A 24,726-nucleotide genomic window follows, 5' to 3' on the forward strand; every position below is an offset into this window, starting at 1 on the left:
AACTAAAAACTATTGTCCAATTTTCAATTATGAAATAAGTGTTTGTTTTATTGCATTTGAAATTCTCAGTGTCATTATGACAGATCACAAAGGCTAACTTAAAATAAAAGACTACCAAGAATTGAAACACGCCATATAATGAATGTGTGAGTTCAGCTGCCACCTCAAACGCAAACAAGAAGCCATAAAATTCAAACAAGGGTTGAAACGTTTGTGTGAGTTGAGTCAGTTCGTAATGAGAAGTTCCATCGGAATGATAAATGACACCCTGTTGTGAATCTTTTAAAACTATAGTGAATGTTGTTATAACAGTTTTAGATGTTATGGAATTCGATTGAAGAGAATTAGCATTTCAACTCAACACTTGTCTGTTGCTTTTGTCTTTGGGTCGCGCGATCTTTTGTTAATACCGCACCAATCATATGCATGTCTTTATAGCTGCTGTCTTGTGTAAAACAAAATTCAGTTTGTACGTATTGTAACAATTAAAAAAAAAAGACTTGAATAATTTATAAGCATATAAAAGGATATCACCTGTAAATTGTTGACATGCCAGCAAAATTCTCAGATGTGTCATCTCTGGCACAAGTGCCATAGGTTCGCTATCTAGAATTTACTGTATAAAGTGTTTATTGTTGAAAATTGTCTTCATTTTCTGCCAGGAAAGTGCATTTAAAATCATAAGTGTGTTATTCTCAAGCTGAGCAGTTTATTTTCTGGTGAGTTACATACATATGAGAATTATACAAATGATATCCAAGAGATTTCAAGTGGTGACGACCTCCAGCCACTTAAAGAACATCTACGAAATGTTATTTCTAAAATATGCACTTTATTTTATTGTCTAAAACATTTATGCATTATGTGCAATGAAATGTATGTACAATTTGTAAATTTTATAATTTTATACTATGTATTTGTCTCATAGTTTATGTTTTCTTAACTTACATGAATTACCTGAATTAAATAAAAATATTGTTTTTGTTGGATATGTCATTGTTGTTTATATAATTTAAAAAAAAAAACGATTTCGGAACCTAACCCTACTTTTTCTATGTGATCTATAAGTCTCGTATAATGCGGCATTTCTATGGAACCTAACATCTGCGTTATACGAGGGTGACCTGTGTGTGTGTATGTATATATATATATATATATAGAGAGAGAGAGAGAGAGAGAGAGAGAAAATGGTTGGCAACAACACTGATAAAATAACAAACATATCTGTGGTGAGTTGAATAGTTCTCTTCAGATAAGTACCTGTTAAGTGAGCAATAACAATATTTTATCTAAATTGATGTTTAGATAAATAGATGAAAAGGAGTATAGTAAGCCCACATGTGAGACCCTTCGACACTTCTGCGCATGTGAAAAGAAGGAGAATCCATTCTGATTATAGGGTAATCAATCCGTATTGTGGGATGAGTTGTTTATTATTACACGTCAGAAAATTAACTTTTCTTTTATGATTATTGTAGTTTTTAAAGTGGTAACTATTTTGCTTGTATAACAGTTGGAAAATTTTACATATAAAGCACGTAATTTCGCGTATTGGTGACCAATTAGTACATCGCCTTATTTCTTTCCCCCCCCCCCCCCCCCCCTTCTACATGAATTGACTCTTCTTGGTAGCCTGCCAGCCATGACTCTCTATTCTGTGGTCACACTATACAAGCTTCAGAGGGAGATCATAATGTACTTGCATTTTAATGAATCGTTTGAAATGGATGCAGTGCTCCTTTAATACATTTCTCAGTGGAATAATTTGAGCAAAAAAAAAAAAATATATGTGTGTGTGTTTTATTTCTCACTGATGGAGATAGCCGACTTCAGACATAGTGCAACAGAAAGGCAGCTAATGGTAATGGTGTAGTAAGCTATGTGGCCTTCCAAAAACTGAAAAGGATACTAAACTTTGCATTTCGCAGCCTTTTGGGTAAGATAAGAATATAGTATCTGTTCTTATCAGTCTAATATCTGATATGGGCCACAAGATATTAAACCGGTTGATAGAAATAGGGGATATTAAAGATCCAATCTTATTTCAAATCCGAGCATATGTAGCAACTTTGAAAATTTGATCAGAGAGCTTATGAAAATACAATCCTTAGCATTGGAGTTGCCTTAGTTCGCATGACTTTAATAGACACAGGCATTCCATATATTCCTTTTATTAGTGCTTTTCATAAGGGTTTCACTGGCTTGACAGCTGTTTTGAACTGGTTAGTTCTCTTTTCTCTTCTGAGACCAGCCAGAAAACCTTAAGTGGGTAAAAAAAAACCTTCTTTTTGGAATGGGCGAAGAGCTCAGGGGCTTGCTCCTCCTTTGCTCTGAGTTGCCTGCTATTTTATACAACCTCAGTCCCTTTAGGGTATCGCTTTGCTGTGCATATATGCATGTTGGGTCGAAATATAAAATGTATTTTCTATTGTGGGCTACAGTCAGAAAAGTTTGAAAAACACTGTTCTAGACTGTATGAGCAACATGTCTATAGATTCTATCTCCTACTGCATGTTATCCTGCTTTTTTATCTTCACCTGTTAAACACAATCATGACAAGATCATCAAATAATCCTTTGCTCAACTCCAGTACAAATTTATTTTAGGTTTATCTACACATGAAAGGTAGCAATCAAAAAAATAAAAGTCACTGTGGTTAAAATTAAAAAAAAACTTCTGTTAAAAAATTTAAAAACTAAAAAAACTTACAAAAATTCACCAACATTCATCGCATAAACACTAACTAAAATGATGTATATCATATCTACAGACGTTCAAACCTGATCTCCAGATTACTGCGACAACAACCACAGTTTATCTGTCCACACTACTCTATTTGATTGCTTCTTCTGCAAGAATAGGACTTGTGATTTTGTGTCATCTGATATTCCTTGCTAGAGGATGCCTAATCTTGAATCTCCTCTTTTTGACCTTCTGTGGCTTAAGAATTCTTGGCCTCATTATGCATCATTCGTTTGCTGTCTTTACTGCTTCTTCCAGTTCTGAAAATCATTCCAACCTCTTTGAATTTTTATCCTTGAAGATTGATTTCCTATAAGCTACAACTCTGTAAATGAAATCATCTTTCTTGCTGACCTTAATGCTCACAACTCAAGCTTGCTCCCATTTTTCAGTTCCACTGACCAAGTTGAAAGTGATGTTGAGCTATTTGCAATAAACAATGGTCCAAAGCAAATTGTTCATCTATCAACCAGAATACCCAACAATCCTCTCCACTTACCCAACATTCTGAATCTTATTTTAACCAGTACGTTTCCAGGTACACTTTTGAGGTTACCTCTGCTCTTGGTAATTCAAATCATAACTTGATTTAAGTTTCATTGAATGCTATATTTCATTGAATACTTCTCCTTTCCATGATCAGACCACTTTTTCCATTCTCCAGATCCAGATAGTTGTTGTGATCTTGTTATGAAACTTATCCACGTTGTAATGCGATCCTTCATTCCCCACTCTGTTCAAGATTCCCATCCAGTATCCAGGCCATGGTTTCCCAAGAGATATACATAGGCAGTGTAAGGGGGGGGGGGGAATCAGTATTATTATTGTTATTATTATTATTACCCAAGACCCCATGGAGTCAAAGACTCATCTAGAAGGCCCTTTTATCATACATACAGCTCATCATATTGCTCCTTAAACACACTCAAATTCTCTGCAGACATTCTCAGAGGCATTCCAATCATTCATAACTCTGCGTGCAAAAAACCTGCTTCTCACTCTCCTGCTCACACCCTCTTTATACAGTTTCCAGGGATGATCTCTGGTTCTCCCTGATCTCCCACTGTTTTCTGTAGAATCTCTCCAGCATTGATCCTATAACAACCCCTTACTATCTTGTAGGTCTCTATTACATCTCCCCCATTCCTCCTATCCACAAGACCCTGTAAATTGCATCTTCTCAATCTTTCCTCATATTCGTCTCTTTGTCCTTTTGAAAACTAGGTGACCAAATCTGGGCACAGTAGTCCATGTGTGGCCTAATCAAAGCCTTATATAATGGAACAAGAATTTCCCTACTTCTACAAGTTAGTGTTCTCTGCATCATTCCCAGAAGTCTTTGTGTTGTCTTCACAATTTTGACAATGTGTCCCCTAAATTCCAGATCCTTATCCACTGTCATCCTAAGATCTCTTATTTCCTCCACCTCTGACAATATATCTCCACCAAGGTTAAATTCTACTTCCTATTTTTGTTTCCCAAATTTTAGAACCTTACATTTTGCAACATTGAACTCTCATCCCCATTAAAGTGCCCAATCACTCAATTTATTCAAGTCTTCTTGTAAGGCCACAACATCTTCTCTATTCTTTATAGTTCGTCTCAACTTTGCATCATCTGCAAACAACTGAATATCTCCATCCAAATCTTTGCCAATATCTTTAACATACAAGTTAAACAGTAATGGTCCTTAAACAGACTCCTGAGGTACACCACTAGTAACTTTCCTTTTCCAGGATATTTCTCCCCCATACACACACAACTTGCTGATACCTAGCAGATAGCCCGTCTCCGATTCAATGCACTAATCTAATATCCAACCCCATCCACTCTAGTTTGACTATCAACTTATCATGCGGTAATCTATCAAATGCCTTTTGCAAAATCTAAGTATATCACTGTATATCCCTCTCCTTTGTGAAGGAAACCATCACCTTATTGTAATAAGTAAGTAGATTACTGAAACATGACCTCCCTTTAGCAAATCCATGCTGTCCATCAAAAATGCAGGATCCTAGTTCTCACAAGCTTCTCCAACAACTTAACCACAACACCTGACACACAGATAGGCCTATAATTTGATACTCGAGTTCTATCATCTCCCTTATGAAGTGGCACAATCTTGCCCTCCTTCCACTTCTTAGGAACTCGACCCAGTATATCATAAAAGGCTTGAGACAAAATCGCCAGCTTCATACACAGCCTACGCTGAAGCCTATAGCACATGCAAAACAGTTTTGACTTTGAAAGAGCTAAATATAGAAAACTCATTACCTTTATCAATGGCATTTGCCTTCTGGTCTCTTACAAAGGCTGTTTGGACCAATTTCACGCACATCACGTGTGTTGCAAAGACTTCACATCATGTAGCTGCTCTGATAAAAAGTACATTGACATGTAGGAATAAGGAGGTGGTGGTAGCGCCGCTATATAAGCCATTGGTTAGACCACATATGGACTATTGGTCTCAGATTTGATCATCTAGTTTTCATTGTGATGTGGAAACACTAGAGAGGGTCCAAAGATGAATAACCCAGGTGATATCAGAACTCTGACGTGTGGATTATGAAGAGGGTTCGAGAGAATGTGGATTATAGAGGTTGGTGGATAGGAGGAAAAGAGGAGATATGATAGAGATCTTCAAATTAGTTAAGGGATTCTATCAGATTATTACAGAAGGAATTATAAAAAGAGAGTGGATGTTAAGAAGGGAAGAAAGAGAGGCCATCCCTAGAAGTTATATAAAGATGTGCCAAAAAAGGGTGTGAGGAGTAGATTTTTATGTGGAGAGTTGTTAGTGAGTGGAATACATTACCTGAGTGTATTGTGAGTGTAGGTAGTGTAAATAACTTCAAAACTCATTATGATAGACATGTTGCTGGTTGAGTGGACCTCCCATGATGAGTCTGTTGACTCCATGGAGGTTATCAAATAATAATATTATATCCAGCAGGCATACTTTGTGGGCAATGCCTACAAAGTCACCTACGGTTGGAAACGACTAAAAAGGGAAAATCCGATCAGATCAGATCCCCCCCACACATCAAACCTATACTTATGACCTATTGCTCTTGCATTACTGCTGTCTAAAGTAATGGAGAGGATCACATTTGAGCCGTCATAGCTCAGTCAGTATAGACGAAGCCTTTGGTCGGAAAGACCTTGGTTCAATTCCCATCAGTGACGTGAGGAACCCTTTATTTGGTCTCTTTCGACTAAAGGTGAGTTAGCTGGTCTCATACGGAGGTAGGGTTTTTTTTTAACCCGGAAACTCAGGTTTTTCGTCCCCCAGAACAGTCACAAATACATTCTATCCATATGCTGGTCCTGAGCCTGGATAAAATTGGAAGGTTTGGGAAAGCAATGGTGAACTACCCTGTAAAAAAAAAATCTCACCAGGAATACTTCGTGGGCTCTTGAAGGCTCAAGCAGAAAAATTTGCTAAACAAATCTGATGTGATGATTTTGTATGCAACAACAGTTGCATCGATTTAAAGACTGACATGACATCATGTTTTTAAAAAGACTAATTGAAATTATGTTAATTATTAATTAGTATAGTTTTTAATTACATAGAAATAAACTGTTTAGTATTATGTGCATGGTTTTAAAATCATGGACAAATAAATTCATTTAATATTAAGTGTATTGTAGTTTATACAAGTCTATTCATACAAATAATATATAGGTATGTAATTATATTATTTTTTCTCTCTAATACTTCTAAGTTTTTTTTTTTTTTTGAATCTATGTTTTATTGAAAAAAAATAGGAGGTAGACTTAACTCATCACTGATAGTAAGTAATATTTATAACAAGGCAATTTTGTCTGTCCCGTGGTGCTCAATAACAAGTTTGACTGTATTTCTTTTGCATTTGTCACCTTCCTGCCATCAGCATTGATTAAAGTCATTCTTCCATAGTCATCTTTCCTCTTACTTGCTGCATAACAAAAAAAAAACTCTTTTGGATTTACTTTGTTCTGCTTAACTAATTTTCTCTCACAATCTGATGATTTTGCCTTCCTCACCATGCCAGTCATCCTTCTTGCTTTCACTCTGTGCTGCTCATGAGTATCAATCACCTTTCTCTTTATATTCCCTTCACAGTGTTTTCTTTATTTGCAGCTCTTGCTTTCATATCACTACTCATTCACTTAACTCCCACTTGGTTTATCCTCCTTACCATGAGTGTGCAGTCTGATAATGCTTCTCTCAAACAATCCCTGACCATTTCCCATGCACTACTGAAATTCTTTCCTTATAGCTTCTCAAGCCATGGCACTGCTGCCAAGTTCTTCCTAAGTCTGTCATCATAATTACCAGCTTTATAGTTCAATGTAAACCCTTTCTTGACAGAGAATTCAACATGTTTGGCAACTTCCTAGAACATGACTGCATTTTCACACTCTTCAATTGGAGGCAGAGTGTCCACCTTGTTTATGGTTATATCTTCTGATGCTCTTACCAGATCCAGCACTCTCAAACTCCTGATCCCCTTCATGACATAGTGTTTCAGGTAATTATCCCTTAGCAGCTGTATAAATTCCACTTCCATCTTGTCATGCCCCCTTCCATCCTCTAGTCTGTGTCTCCATAGTTGACATCTCTCTTAATAATCCTCAGCCTGCATTTCAAGCAGATTAGTACAAATGAGTACTAATCTGCTGATGCATGGCATCCACATCTTACTCTGGACATCCTGGTCAGCAGCAACCAACAATGTACCTGGTCCCATTGGCCTCTGTCTCACACCAGATAGCCTCAAATGATCTCTTTAGAGATCTTTTGAGGCTATCAAATGACCTTTAGATCTCTCCCAGATCTAAAATTCTCTTCAACTTATTTTGTTGGTTGAAGTTCTTTAGCTGTCATCAACAATACCCCTCCTGTTCTATTCTCCCTGAAAATACAATTTCCTTTACATTCTATTCATGTTACTGTATCATTTTCTGTCATCAGGGTTTCACTGATGCCTATAATTTTTGACCAAGTCGAGCTAACCTATGCCAAAAACATCTTTCCATTATTTCTGATACTTCTGGCATTCGTATACATGCAATTCAATCCCCTTGGACTTACAGTTACCCTTGTATAATGTCATTACCAACCCATTCAGATTTGAAACCTGTGAAATCGCATTCAGCATTGCATAATTATTTCTGAATACACTCTCATTTGTCTCAGGGGTGGCTGAACCCATACATGACTACATGACTTAATACTTTTAGTTTCCTGATTTTGTCTAAGAATCTCTCACTGAACAACACTCTTTGAACATCTAACTCCAAAACCATTTAAATGCAGTCCATCAGGCATATGTTAGTCCTTTCATCCATCAAATTAATTTTAGACAAAATAAATTCTAAAACTAAATTTTATGATCTGCACAAAATTATTTATCTTATTATCTTCTTTTAGGCCTTTCATATACTATGAATAGTCTAGATATAGTATCTCTTTTCACCAACATCTCTGGTTAACAAGTAAAACATTGTTGGAAGTTATAAGACTATTACACTTTTTTTATATAATCTTTGTCAAGTAACTTTATTTTATCCTTCTACATGTTTCGCCAATTTTTCTATTGGCATCCTCAGGGAATACAAACTAGTAAGCTAAAATGAAGGTTACAGACTTCATTTATAACTGATGGTTCTAATTCATACAAAAACCTTTTCAAGAACCTTTAAAGAAGCAGCTACAGTCGCCCATAAAACTGAAAACCTAAACAAGAATCAAGGTCTAAATTTTACTAGAAATTTGGAAAACTTTAATCAGATCATTGAACATCAAAGAAATGAACTTTCATAACAATTACGTCATGAGCCATAACGAATAAATCACGTTAACGAGACACGCACATTGTCACGCACAATACCAATTTTTTGTATGAATTAGAACCATCAGTTATAACCGTAACCTTCATTTTAGCTTACTAGTTTGTATTCCCTGAGGATGCCAATAGAAAAATTGGCAAAACATGTAGGAGGATAAAATAAAGCTACTTGACAAAGATTATATAAAAAAAGTGTAATAGTCTTATAAATAATTGTCAAGAAAAAATTCAACATAATGAACAGGATCAACGAGATCACCAAACAAAAGGTACGCAATCGCGAAGGTTTAAAATGCAAAAAAAGCTAGGTATTTAAACCATCTGACTTTTTTAAAAAGATGTAGAGACAATAGCATGATCCCAAAATTTCTTCGTTTGAAGCAATATTATAAAACTAGACAAGCAAACATGATTTACCAACGAACTTCGTATGCTCTTCTTAGAGAAAGAATTCACCATACGAGATTCATGCTTAGCAAAATAGGCTCACAGTGCTATAATTTATTCACAGGTATCTCTAATAATCTTGACGCTGAGACATGGCAACTATTAGACAATATGATTAGCAACAGTTTTACCAAAACATTTAATCACAGCAAAAAGACACAAATTGATAAATTCAACATGCTGTATGATAATCATAGCAACTACAAACCGTCTCTACCAGATAACCAAGTGATAATTAACCTATCTAAACACGTTTTAAGTGAACCTGAGATCTCTATCCTCAAAAAAGGATTCAATTTTGCTTTAAAACCCACTGTCATTTCTAAAATAGAGTTCATCTGCAACTTAGAAAAAGCCTTCTCATTACTACCATTTCCAATAGCTGATGACTTACAATTAAAAAGCAGCATAATCCTTTCAGCTCTGTCAAGATCTCCTAACTCCAACTCTAACCAAATGGAAAGAAGAACGCTTCTCAAATTAAGGAATAATAAAGACATCATCATACTCAAAGCCGACAAAGGTAATAATACAGTTATATTAAATACTAAAGATTATGAAGAAAAAATTAAAAATCTGTTATCTGACAGGTCTGTATATGAAGTTCTCAGTAGAGATCCTACCACAAAAAACCATAATGACACCAATGAATTATTACGTGGAATGAATAACTGGCCTATAGAAGTAATAAGAAAGCTAAAATCAATGCACCCACTAACTCCTAGATTGTATGGCCTTCCAAAAATTCATAAAGAAGGTATACCATTACGTCCAATAGTTGATGGAATCTATTCTCCCACTTACCAACTGTCCAAGTATCTTGCGAAGATTTTACAACAACACATTCACTTCTCGGATACTTATATTAAAAACTCAAAACATTTTATAGATAAAATAAAAAACATCCCTATCTTTGAAGAGGATATACTAGCAAGCCTGGACATTACATCTCTGTTTACTAACATTCCAGTGGTTAAGTCATTAACAACTTGTTCCCAAGAAACATCACTACTTTGTTCAATCACTGTTTAACTTCTAACTTGTTCCTGTTTTAACGATCTACAAACAACTCACTGGATTAGTCATGGGTAGCCCCCTCTTACCTCCTTGTGCTGACTTATTCATGGAAGTTCTAGAGAAAAAAATCTTATCCCAGATCATTCCAAAAAAACCGAAAATTTGGTACAGATATGTAGATGACATCTTTATCATTTGGGATCATACGAAAGAAGAACTAATGAATTACCTCAACCAAATCAATAGTTTCCACAATACCATCAAATTCACATTAGAAATGGAAAAAGATGAAAAACTGCCATTCCTTGACATTTTAATAAAGAAACAAACCAATAATAGTATCAACCTATCTGTGTACAGAAAACCTACAAATACTGGACGTACTCCATTTCAACTCAGCTCATCACATAGCTCAGAAATTTAGCATTATCCATAGTCTCAAGAAAAGAGCTATACAGTATACGACAGACAAGGATGACCTACTAACGGAATTAACTACAATATCCAGAGAACTTTCTTTAAATGGTTACCCAAAAAGACTATAACAAGATTCTCTTTACTGATATACCACATAGGCAACGTGATGACGTCCAATACATCAGTACAATTACGATTCCTTTTGTCAGCAACATTTCCAAAAAATTAGCTAACCTTTTAAAACCACATAAGATCAGAGTGGCATTCAAACCAATCAACACTATTCGGAAATTTTTAAGATCACCAAAAGATCCTCACCCATTCTACAAGTACTCTGGAGTATATAATATATACTCCAGAGTACTTGTCATTTGGAATCTATTCTCCCACTTACCAACTTGCTCATGTGGTATTAGTTACGTCCGTCAGACCTCTAGAAGCTTTGAAACCAGAAAGAAAGAACACATAGGATATGTCAGAAATAACAGACAAGACATTTCAGGCCTTTCATGCCACTTTGCCTCTACTAACCATCACATTGAGTGGGATAAGAGCCTTATGCCATACATAGAAGATAACTACCATTCAAGAACCTTTAAAGAAGCAGCTACAGTCGCCCGTAAAACTGAAAACCTAAACAAGAATCAAAATCTAATTTTACCAGAAATTTGGAAAACTTTAATCAGATCATTGAACATCAAAGAAATGAACTTTCATAACAATTACGTCATGAACCATAACGAATAAATCACGTTAACGAGACACGCACAATACCAATTTTTTGTATGAATTAGAACCATCAGTTATAACCTAGTCTGTAACCTTCATTTTAGCTTACTAGTTTGTATTCCCTGAAGATGCCAATAGAAAAAATTAGCAAAACATGTAGGAGGATAAAATAAAGCTACTTGACAAAGATTATATAAAAAAAGTGTAATAGTCTTATAAATAATTTGAAGAAAAAATTCAACACATTGTTGGAAGTTTTTCCATTTGGTTATACTATAAATCCTTTATCCAAGTGTAAGCAAACAAGTTTGTGCCTGAAGTAAAACATTTCAGCTGTATAGGCACAATTTTTAGTAGACATGGTGAATTAAATATGGAAGTAGACAACAGAAATCTCCTTTGTGACAGTTTTCCTAAACCTACAGTAGCGTACAGGTATGTTGATGATATATTCGTGATATGGAATAGGTTTACATCTGATTTTGAACTCTTTGTCTCAAAAATAAGTATGATTCATTATAGAATTCAGTTCACTCTAGGAAAAGAAAAACAATCAGCTAGCCCTTCATGATTATTGATTGTTTGTCAGCCTGATGATAGTGTAAAATTCTCAGTTTTTTGACAATACTACTTCTCATCATTATCATCACAATCAATAAGTTGGAACCATGACGACCTTGTTACACTGTGCACATTTTCTGCTGAAGACTTATGCCAAGAATTAAATTATATCAAATCTGGCTTTCTAAAAATTTGTTTTACTGAGGCATTTTTTATCAACAAATCATTTGGGAAATAGCTTTAGGCTTCCAGTCTCTGGAAGAAATCTGTTTCCTCTTCAGTCTATTTTGGAAATATGTATCTAAACATATTGCCAAAGTTCTAAGGCCTTTCCATGCTCTTGTGCTTTTTCATTTTGTCAGGAAAATTTTTTACCTTTCTTTCCTGACCCAAAGACAAGCTTCTTCCATCCAACTTTCCAGGTGTCTACCAGATCCCTTGCTCCTGTGGTTGTCTTACTTCAGATAATTTGATAGATTTGCAGATACCACAAACTTGAGCAACTTGGTTTAGTTGAACTTGTTAACTTGACCAGACATAGAGTACTTTGGAAAGAAAAAAACAAGCTTTTTACACAAAATTACATTCCTTATGGAATGTTTATACAAGTGAGCTATGAGGCCTTTCTACATCATCCAAATTTAAACAGATCTAATGGTCTTCGATTATTACCTTTCTGAGAAATATTTTTGTGTCAGTGTTCTATAAATTCTGAATTATTTTCTTATTATATTTGTACATAATTATTTAAAAATTAGGAATTTGTTCGACGTTTGCTGTCTTACACTATGGATGATGCTTTTTAAAATACTTTGTCATTTGCATTTTAATTGTATTTCTTTTGGGAATATAATGAAGATGCTTCGGATACTAATGCAGAAATTTTACATCTATTAAATTCATTTTCATTTAAGTCTTAGTTTCCCCTCTCTGTTTTCAACAAAGACTCACAGTAGATTTCCTCACCTGCATTACTCACTTCTGGACAAGCATGATGGAAAGGTTTGGAGAAACTTGTACTGTTGCACTCAGCACATTTGATGGTGTTTGTATTGTGGTCTTCAATTGCAGCCCACAATTGGATTGGGAGTTTTCTCTCAGATTATTCATTGTGTATTATGGTTGAGAATGTTTCCTCTTCAGATTTTCTTACTAATCCAGAGGATACATTAGTAGGAAATGCATTATGCCTTACTGATCTCATGTCCTTTCCACGATCTTTGCCTTATCCACTCATCATGACAAATGCCTTAAACACTGATCTCTACACAATTCTTCAATGGGTTGATAACAAGCTAGTCATCTTCATTGCTTCCAAAACAGTTTTTGTCTTTTTTTTTTTTTTTTTCCTTGCAAAAAATACCTTATTTTTTCTCTCCTTACCTTTGTTAATGCTCAGCTTAAGAGTTAAGACCAGATCTCTCTTCTTGCACTGACTATACCTAGATTTTTTGTGGCACAAATCCATGATTAGTGTAGCATCCTTGGCTTCCAGAAAACTTCATCCTTTTTCATTCAATATTACTTTTCATCTGTCCAGTTAGTTCGTAAAAATCTGTCCACCCTTGGAAGAATTTTTCTCACATTTGGGGTAGTGCACTTGAAACCCCATCAAAAATTCTTGGTACTGTTTAAAAGAGGGCAGTTTTGCTGATTAATGACCTCTTTTTAGCCACATAGACTCTCTTTAGCCACTGTGAGTCAGTTCCCACGTTGTTTCTCTACTATAGATATTTCTATGGATGCTGTTGAGCAGAACTTACATCCATCCTCTTATTTGCTAAACCTCTGATGTGTTGTAGTGATATGCATATATTAAAAAAAGACATCTAGGTGTCAGATGATTTTCATCTCCCAATGGATCACCATTACTTCCCAAGGCTTCTGGTTTCTGACCCTTGCCTTTCTTCTTACTAGCTTTCAGTTTGTCATGTCTTTGACACACACTACAAGGATGTAACAAACACTTTCGACCTCCAAACTATCCATGTGCAGGATGATGGTTTGATGTAAAATCTAGCATAGGAGAAGGATGCACTATCTCTTTTGCTATTTGTCATCTATATGGATCACATTACAAACAAAAGTGGCACTCAATTTGATATCAAAATTGGATATATTAATGTCAGTCTCTTTACTTCAATGCACATGATGTTATACTCCTAAATAAATAATTCATTGCAAATATTCAGAACTCTTGGTATGAAAATTAGCAACAAAAAAGCAAAAACTATGAAGTCTGGAACAAGAGAACATCAACTGACTTTTCAATAGAGAACTTAGAACACATTTTTTTTAGGTTTTGACTTCCATTTTTTTAAATAAAAAATTAGTTCCTTATATGTTTCTGAATTATGCAAAAAATAAAATAAAATAATGGAACTATTTCAAGACACTTAGTTCTCTGGTAAGCAGGGTGGTCTCACCCTCTACCTAAGGACATTCACAACTATTCATAAATAGTCTATAGGAAAATGAACCCATAGCCTGTTGGGTAGAGAGTATGTTAACTACTCATCCAACTATGCTAGCAATACAAGTAACACATTTCAGCTGTTTATGCACAATTTTTAGTGAACATGTCAAGTTAAATGTGGTAACTGATAATAGAATAAGCAAAACTGGTATGGGTGGGGAGGGGGGGGAGACCAGCTGAATAAATTTGTATGGAATTAGAGTCAAATTGGCTGAAAGACTAAAACAGTAGTACAAGAGACTATTCAGACTGTAATCTTATGGATGTCAGAGATGCACTAGAAATAAAACATTTGATCAAAGACTAGTGATTACACATACAAGAGCTGAAAACAAATCAGGGGAGTGAACAGATTGCTTGAATGTCAGAATTATATTAAAAAAATAAAATTTTAGGAAGGAACTTGATATTGTTTGCATTCTGGATTGTGTGAATGGAACTAATGTAAGGTGCTATGTTCACTTAAATACTAGAGGGCACAAAAAAGATCAAGCATATACTGGTAGCTTGCAGTGTTTAAGGACCTCTCTAGATACACTAAAGGACCTAATGTGTCACATGAAAAAGCTCTCCAAACCATCACCACCTCCTTCAACAGATGATGAAATTATCCATTTATCCACTAGAATAGCATAGAATTTTTGCCATTCTTCAAATAACCTGATCTTTTCTTACTATCTCTTCTTCTTTCTAATGCACTGTATATGTCAGCTCTCCTCTTGGTAACTGAAACCATAACTTCAACTACATTTCCTTTGTTCTCTTTCATTCATGCCTCCTGCTTTCCACAGTCTGATTGTTTCTCTTCTTCTGATCTGAACATCTGCACTGACCAAATAATGGAAACAATCTTTGCAGGCATGAAGACCATTTCATTCCACCCCAAATGCTACAACTACTGATCATGTCTGGGTTCCCCAATAAGTGCAAGTTACAAACTGCAACTTTCACTGCTGCATATATGGCAGCTTGCAACAGCTATAAAAAATCAAGTTATAATCTAACTTTGAAAATGACAAATACAGAAAACTTGTTTTGTGTTGAGCCTTTTGAACTCTTTCTCTCTCTCTCATCAAGGCTGTTGTTGCACTTTTCCTTTCTGTGCTTCACCTTTTAACATCCATATGGTATCATCGTAACATCAAAAGATGAGGCTGACTTCCTGACATCATTTTCTTCTTTTCCTCCTCTATTTCTTCTATAGACATCTAAGGCAAATATGATTGCCTTCTAACATCCATATGGTATAATTGTAACATTGACTAAAAAAAGACGATGACTGACTTCCTGACATCATTTTCTTCTTCTTCAGTTATTTTATAGACATCCAAAGCAAATCTTATAATTTCTCCATATTATGTTCAAAACTTGTTCTCCAGAATTAACCCATATTCCATGCTGTTGAGTAGGTGCTAGTTAAGTATGACAACATGTTAAGCTGATGCAAACTTATATTCAGTCCATCCCAAACAAAAGGTAAATAAAAATTAGGCATCAAACTATTATTTCATTGTCCTCATATCACTTCTCTCAAAAACAATAGGAAGGTCAAACAGTCTCTGCTTTCCCCACCTGGAATCCTGCCAGTTAATTAGTAATCACCACTATGAATTCTGCCACTCTTACTCTACAGCAGTGCTCATAATCAACATTACCATCCTACCTTTGAACACAAGTCACAAAAGGTTTGGAGAAACTTGTGTGGTTGCTCTTGACTTATTTGAAGACATTTCACCAGGTATCAGGTGCCTTGGCAATTGGATTGCCAGTTGTTGCTTCTATCTATCTTTCTCTAGTTGTTCATGTCTTGTCATGGAGGATGGTTTTCTGTCTCCAGATACTATTCCTCTTCTTCTTCATTTGGCACTCCATATAGTACTGAAATGTTCCAAGCTACACTAGATCTCCATAATCAATGTCTCAAACTGTGATCTCCTTGCCATTCTTCAATGAGGGGAGTACAACTCAGTGAGATTCTATGTTACCAAAACATAGTTCTGTTTTCTCTTCCTCTAACCTTTTAATAATATTTGAGCATTTTAGGCAAGATCATATTTTTCTTGTGAGCTGACTTACACCTCTTAACCTTTCTTGATACAAATGCATCACACCCATAGACTGATCCTATAAAAAAAAAAAAACCTCAATATAATTTCCATTCTAGGCATGTCCTTATCTATACAACTGTTGACACTATAATCCCAGATCTACCAACCATAGAATACTTTTCTCATATTTAGGGACTAGTGTACCAAAAATCTCCCAAAAAATACTTGATGCTATCCAGTAGAGACATCCGGTTAATAGGTGACTCCTCTTCTGCAGAGTCATCTAGCTGCTTTCTTATAGATATAGATATCCTGTTTCTGTCTTCCATCTTTTTTTTTTTTTAATTTAATTTTATTTTTTGTGATAAACTATTCATCTCACATCTATCTCACACCAGATCGTTTCAGATAAACTGCCACTGAATCCATCTCCCTCTGATGTAATTCTACTCTTTTTCTCTTCAGTCATTGGCAAAAACCCCTTGTCCCATCATGTTCCTTTTGTCTTCTCTGATGATGCCTTGTTCCTTGCATTCTATTCCTATGAACATATCATCCTCATTCAACGACGTCTTATTAATTTCTATAACTTTTGGCTATGTTGAACTAATCAATGCAAAAACTCCTCACCTTCTCAAGGCTACAAGCATCAACAGATAAACTTGGAATTATCCCAAATGAACAATTCGGATTCCACATTGTGCAACAAATACACCGACTGGTGGAACTTATTACAAATGGCTACAAATGGAACCTATAAACACAGCAGCGGTATTCATCGACATAGAGAAGTCATTTGACAAGGTTTGGCATCAGAGCTTTCTCTACAAACTTATAGAATTTAATATGCCAATAAAATTAGTAAAACTAATTAATTCATACCTCAATGACAGATATATGTGAATAAAACTAAATGGAATAGTATCAACCAGACGTAAAATCCTGGCAGGCATGCCACAGAGACTCTCTCTTGGCCCCCTCTTCTATTCTCAATCTACGTAGCCGACATCCCACAAAATCCGAGAATAACCATCACTGCCCTATATGGGAATGATACTGCAATACTATCAAGATCTCATCATCATTCCCAACTGGCAATCAGGACTTCAAGGTAGCATCAATACACTGGAGAAGTGGTTGGCAGACTAGAGGATCCAAGTAAAGCCCCCCAAAAAGCTCAGCCATACTATTCTCCAGAATGAAGGTCTACAGCAAAGATGACATACACCTATTTGGAGAAAAGATTCCATGGCAGACAGAAGTCAAATATCTCGGAGTGCAACTAGATAAAAAACACCTATTTAACAATCATATCAAACTTATAGGTTCGAAGATATCCATAGTAATACATCCGGTTATCATTTATGCTTCTCCAGCATGGATCCGTACCTCAGAAACAAACATTTCAAAACCGCAAAGAATTCAGAAGAAGTGCTTGCTGATGATTCTGGATGCACCATGGTTTATTAGAAACTCTCAGATCCATTGGGAAGTTAGCATTCCTTACATCTCTTCACTTCTGTGATCTAGAAGAAACGTTCTTCACCAAGACAAGCACCTATTCAAACTCGCTGGTGAAGCAAGCTGCCAACTACAATGAAGCAATGTACTGTAAATACAAAAGACCTAAATCAATCCTACTTCCAGCTGAACACAGCTAATCCAACTGCCCCCACATGGCGTGCTTAAAGCTCAATAATACTTCATCCTTAAATTTTCTTCTACAGATAAAGGGGAATATGAAAAGCATGTTTGCTTCACCCAACCAGCCAGTAATGTTATACGTTATGCTTCAACCAGAAGTGAGACCTCAATAAAGGTCGAAAATGGTCTGGGTAGTGGTCCTTTCCATAATGCATAGCAACATGCCTGTAAGGATGTGTGTGCATTGTATTTTGGGACACTAAGGCAATTGATATGAAGTCATTAGCCTCTATATACAAGTAGCCCAGTCATGAAATTACTTCTTACACTTGGAAAAAAAATAAAGGATGAAACCAAGAATATAATTTTTGGCATCTTTAATTTATTGTTTTCTACCACCATGCTGTCACTGTTTGTTTCACTTAGTAATTTTTCAAAGTAATTACTCCATACCTCAAAAGTATCTTTATGCACCTCTAACATGATAACTCCTTTTACCATACTATTTCCTACATTTCTGACCTTTTTCAATAGCCTTCAGAATATTTTACCACCTTCTTGATATTATTTTCTATGTTCTTACCACAGTCTTCCCATGACTTGTTTAGTTAGTTTTACACAGTGCTTTGCTTTCTTGCATTTTTCTCTGTATTCCCTAAGAGCACAAGCTGCCATACTTGTCAGGAATTTTCAATATTCTTTCTTCTTTTCCTTGATTGCCTCTTTAACTGCCTGAGTCCACCATGGAGGTCTGATTTTTCTATCCTTGCAGATTACCTTATGCCTCTCTGGCTGAATCAATCCAAGTTTTCTTTAGGGTTTTGCACTGAATCCTCCAAGGTTTGGTTCTTGTTTTCAAACTCTTTCAGTTTTTCTTTAATAATGTTTGTATATTTGAGTCTAGTTCACATATGATAACTGTTCAACTTTGATTCATTTCAAAACTTTCTTATACACATTTCTTTTCAATATGAAGTTAATCAATTTTATCCTGCTCCACACTAAATGCTGATCGCTTCCTATTTCAAATCCTCTGTTTACATCACTGTCGACAATAACATAGTCAATGAAACTTTTCTTATTCCCTGTGTCTTCTCTCCATGTGAATTTGTGCACATTTTTATGTTGGAACATGGGGTTAATATTGGAAGTTTATTTTACACTTGGTTAGACTATAATAAATTTAGTTTAATTCTTTATTCAAGTGTAGGCAAACAAAGTTTGCGCCTGAAAATATCTTCAGGACTGAGGTAAGATGGTGCGACTCCGAGCAAAGGTGGACCAAGCTCTCATCACTCCTTGTCTCAGTATCTCCCATAATGTACACCAGTACACATCTCCTTGCAGACATGTATACTGCTATGCATTAAGGGAAGGACCACTACCCAGACTGGTTCGACCTTTATTTCATTCATATTTCCCTTAATGCATAGCAGTATACATGCCTGCAAGGAGATGTGCTTTGCATTATGGGAGATACTGAGACAAGGAGTGATGAGAGCTTGGTCCACCTTTGCTCGGAGTTGCCTGGTGATGCACCACCTTACCTCACTCCTGAAGATATTTTAAAGCACAAACTTTGTTTGCTTACACTTGGATAAAGGATTAAACTAAATTTATTATAGTCTAACCAGTTGAAAAATAAACTTCCAACATCTTTCTCTAAATCCAGAGTAATTCAATAATAAGGTGGTACACTTGTTGGCAACTCCTATAGGTAGATATGACCTCTCCTATTGCTTCTGCCTTAGTATCTCCACGTTTGGGTCTGCCTCCCACTGACGAAATCTCAATAAAGGTCGAAACCGGTCTGGGTAGTGGCCCTTCCCTTAATGCATAGCAGTATACATGTCCGCAAGGAGATGTGCTTTGCATTATGGGAGATACCGAGACAAGGAGTGATGAGAGCTTGGTCCACCTTTGCTCGGAGTTGCTGGTGTTGCACCACCTTACCTCAGTCCTGAAGATATTTTCAGGTGCAAACTTTGTTTCTTACACTTGGATAAAGGATTAAACTAAATTTATTATGGTGAAATCTAGCAGGTGCTTTACAATCATCATTAGCTTTGCTCTTTTCTCCAAATTTTCCAAAAACATTCTTATGTCTGGTAATCATTTGCTACTCTGCTGTTTAGATCTCCAACGAGGATCAACTTTTTCATTGTGTCAGCTACCATCTCTAATTCTTCAAAAAAATCCTCCACTTCCTTACTTGACACCTCATTCAACTTTCATGAGAAGTTTAATCGTAGGATGATCAGTTTAATCCCTTCATCAGCTGGCATGCAGAAAGCTATATGCCATGGATTAATTCAGTAAGTCATCTTCATTTAGTACTTAAGAAGAAAAAGAGTCAGAAATAATTCAGTTCAGACAAATTATGTACTCTACAACTGTGTTATAAATAACTATTTTATTTTCCTGACGTTTCGAACTTCATATTAAGGTCATCACCTGGAGTATACACACACACACACACACACAAAGACTAGCTACATTACATTTCACACAGTAAGCTACATATATAATGATTTGATCAACGGTTATTCTACTGGCATGACTCTAGTGGAAAAAATAAAATAATTAAATTAAATTAAAATAAATAAGGAAATAAAATAACTACATCAAAACTATATTCTATTTAAGATAAAAAACAAAGAAACTTTCTTTCATATAGATCGTTTTGTTATAGTAAGAACTGACGTGAGTGAAATCTGACATTTTATGTTTTTGCAAGTGGCATTTTTATCTCTTAATGTATTCTCTTAATCCCTATTCTTTTTAATGGCTATTTCTTTAAATGTATGATTTTAATTATTTATATGTATGCTACATTTTCTGTAGTTCACACATGAAACAAAAAATATTAAATTAGATTTAAGATCCTGGATTATCTATTGTCCTATTTATACTTGACTCTTAGAGAAAGGTTAAGTGGGTCGAATATGTGCCTTCCATATTCTTGGGATTTTTAGGTCATCATTATTCTTAAGATTAGGGTGGTTGATAATAATCTCGCAGACCTCCTTAAATTTACCTTCATACCATATTTTGGTGTGGTGTAAACAAGAGGTGCTTTTCCAGTCAATTTTATGTCAAGTGTTCAGGGCATGATCAGACAGGCTGGCTTCACCATAGTTATTAAATTTAATGTGCTGTTTATGTTCTTTTTGTCTGATGGGAATCGTGCGTCGTGTTTCTCCTATATAGGGCAAATTACTGGTGCAGTGAATATGGTATACTCTTATACTCTAGGGTGGGCCAGTGGAGGAAGTGGATCCTTGGATGAGTTGAGTAAGTTTTTTAATTTTGCAGGAGGTTTAAAGGTGGCTTTAAGGTTGTATTTATTTCTATAGTATTCTGTTTATTTTGTCTGATATCCCTTTAATGTATGGAATGGTTACAGTTTTATTGTAGTCCAGTTTGTTTTTAAGTGGGGTCTTGTACAAAATTTTGTGGGTAGTATTTTGGCTGTAACCATTTTTTATGAAGGTATTGCTGATAACTTTTAATTCATCTTCAAGTGCTTGTTCATTGGAACAAATCTTCAAAGCTCTGTTTTTTAGTGTGTTAATGACACCTAGTTTTTGTATTGAGTGGTGGTAGGAGTTTACATGTATATATTGGCCAGTATGTGTCGTTTTCCAGTAAACAGTGAAGGAAAGACTGCCCGATGGAAGACGTGTGATAAGTGTATCTAGAAACGGAAGTGTGTTCTGAGTTTCAATCTCAATTGTGAATTGTATGCGTTTGTTTAGGTGGCTGAGGAAAGTGTCTAATGTCTGGTGGCCATGGGGCCAGATAGCGAAAACATCATCAACATATCTAAGCCAGACTTTGGGTTTTAAAGGAGAGGAATTTAGAGCCGTTGCTCAAAATGTTCCATGTAAAAGTTAGCAATGGGGGGGGGGGGAGATAATGGTGAGCCCATGCCTGTGCCTTCTTTTTGAAGTTAGAAGAGTAGAATAATCATTGATCAAATCATCGTATCTGTACCTTACTGTGTGAAATGTAATGTAGCTTGTCTTTGTATATGTGTATATACTCCAGATGATGACCTTAATATGAAGTTTGAAACATTGGGAATTGAAATATAGTTATTTATAACACGGTTGTAGAGTCCATAATTTGTCTAAAATGCCAGCCTGGTTGGCCGAGTGGTTACATATCCGCTCTCCACCCAAAATGCTGCGGGTTCGAATCCCACGGTGGACATGGATGTTTGTTTGTGAAAATACTGGTGGTGGTGGTCGGCAGTAGATGGCGTTGGTGTAGATGATGAAGCTAGTTGCGGCTGGTGGAGTGGTGGAGACGGAGAGCTGTAGAGTAGGTACCCTCCCTTGATGAGTCTTTGGACTCCCTGGAGGTGTTATGTAATAATAATAATAATAATAATAATAATAATAAAATGAATGCTGATCACCGTGTAACACTAAAGGAAAGGAGTCAGAAATAATAATTTCAACTTGCACAACTTACAGGCACTTATTTCAAGTTTCAGATTAAGCAGACTAGACTAGACTGCATATGGAATTATATTCAGGACAACATTTCCATTATTAGAGCAGTGACTTTGCTGAGAACCCTCCATTAGAGTATTTTTAAAAAGAAATTCAACTGCAAATTGACCTTTTTGATTTTTTGCCTGTGCAGAACTCTTTGGGGATCTCTTCTTCTCTCCCGTAGTCCTAAATGGCCATTGAGTCATTCATGGCTGGTAGATGATATTCTTTGTTAGCCTCTTGTTCTTGATGTCAGTTGAGAAAGGGAGGAATTTGTCCATTTTTTGATGTTATCAGTCCATTTTAATCAAGGTCAGGCCCCTAACCCTTGGTTCTGGAACGATTCCTTCTAGTGTTTGCTTTGGAATGCCATTAGCCCTCTCCACTTGTCCGAACCATTTCATCTATCTTCTTCTGATGACTTTCAGAACATTTTCTCTTCTTCTCCCATCTATTGAATCAATCATTTTTCTGACATTTTTGTTGGTTTCGTGAGCGGTATAGGGAATTCTCAAAAGTCTTCTGTAAGTTTTTATTTCAAAAGACAGGCGTCTCCTCTCATCTTCCCTCAATAAAGTCCAGTCCTCACAACCATACAAGATGATAGAATTCACCAAGGTGTCAATTAGTCTTAGTCTGGTTGTGATTGCTATTCTATTATCTCCCCACAATGGTTTTAACTTCTGTAGGGCCAAGGTTGCCTTAGCAATTCGGTATTTAATGTCAGTTTTTGAACGACCATCTTGACTCAACATGCTTCCTAGATAAGTGAACTTGTTTACATTCTCAATTTGTTTATTGCCAATTTGTATATTTAAGAATTCAATGTCTGATTTTGAGGTTATCATTGTTTTTGTTTTTTGTAGGTTTATGTATAATCCATATTTTTTTAATGTTCCGAAAACGTGGCTGGTTATCTCTTGTATTTCTTCTTCACTTTCTGCCAGAAGACTGATATCATCTGCAAAACGTAAGTTATTTATTCTTAGTCCACCAACTACTATTCCAGTGTCATATTCATGAAGAGTTTCATCTATGACATATTCCAGAAAACATTTAAAGAGAAGAGGGGACAAGATGCATCCCTGTCTTACCCCCCCCCATGGAACGGCTCACTGCTGTAATTTTTAATTTCAATTCTCATATCAGATGAGGAATAAAGAGACTTAATAATCCTTGGGGATATAAGTTAATATATGTATATATATATTTTTTTTTTACCAGAACACCATACCAAACAACAACTTATATGATGTACTGCTATTATTTCATCCTTTTTTCTACAAAACATTAGTCCATTTGAGTGTAAATGGGGTTATGAACTCAATGAATTACCCAATTTCTATTGTGTACCAAAGTAAAGTTAAACTACAAAACTGTTTAAATTTAATGTTTTACTTTTACAATAATCATTACTATACTAAACAGCAAGCATTTATTTCTGAGAAAAATTATTTTTTTTTAACACACTAAACATTAGTTTCCTGTACTGAATTAATTCACAATCTCTCTCTCTCTCTATGAGTTTCTGTCCAATAGTGTTGATGAAATCCCAGAATTGGAAACTGTCTCAAAAGCTGTTATAACGAAGTAAAGTCATTTCAGTTGATGTAGATGTTTGGTCATGACTTGACTTGCACAAGATTCTCACCTATTATAATAAGGTTTATTGTAAGATGGAGGCACAAGGAAGAAAATTCTCACCCACTATAATAAGGTTTGTTGTAAGATGGAGTTACATGGTTCTTTGATTGTGTGTGTGTGTGTGCGCTTGAATGAATGTACAAGATACTATAATGGATGGTTTGTTGTTTCTACAAGTATTCTTTTTTCATTATTAATGACCATGGATTTCCATTGCAGTTGCAATGACATCGCAACCAAATAATGAATCAGAGCTGCAGTTATATCGTGTCCTTCAAAGAGCAAATTTGTTGTCATATTATGATACATTCATTTGTCAAGGTAAGATTTTATTTTTAAATATATTTATATCATATTAAATCCAATTTTTAATATAAGAATAAAATTATTTAAAAGAATATAAGATGTGATTTTAACTGTCATAAAAATTAGACAAATATTGTTTCTATAATAATGAAATTTGTTTATAGGAAGCTAGTAACAGTGCAAATTTAATTGCCATCATGCTATCCTGTACATATACCCCCCCTTTGAAATCATATGTTATGAAATATTGATAAAAAAAATAAATGATGGTACTACTAGTTCTCTCTAGCAGTATCGTGATAGTATTCTCTACAACCCCCCCCCCCCCCCACAAAAAAAAGTAAACATGAAAATAT

General features: G+C 35.5%; 1 protein-coding gene and 1 pseudogene across 3 annotated transcripts in view; both read left to right on the forward strand.

The window, feature by feature from the left end:
- The window catches only part of LOC150100211 (uncharacterized), a 218,361-nt gene that overhangs the window by 50,651 nt on the left and 142,984 nt on the right, over positions 1 to 24,726 (forward strand). For all 3 annotated transcript variants that reach the window (XM_090402440.1, XM_090402441.1, XM_090402442.1), the window contains exon 3: positions 24,284 to 24,385. In XM_090402440.1, the coding sequence (XP_090258566.1) occupies positions 24,284 to 24,385 (102 nt within the window). The remainder of the gene's footprint in view (positions 1 to 24,283; positions 24,386 to 24,726) is intronic.
- On the forward strand, positions 1,920 to 2,069 carry LOC150100212 (U2 spliceosomal RNA; annotated as a pseudogene).

This window comes from Typopeltis vanoorti, chromosome 13 (assembly GCF_054136105.1).
Source record: "Typopeltis vanoorti isolate ZY-2024b chromosome 13, IOZ_Tvanoo_1.0, whole genome shotgun sequence".
NCBI classification, from domain to species: domain Eukaryota; kingdom Metazoa; phylum Arthropoda; class Arachnida; order Uropygi; family Thelyphonidae; genus Typopeltis; species Typopeltis vanoorti.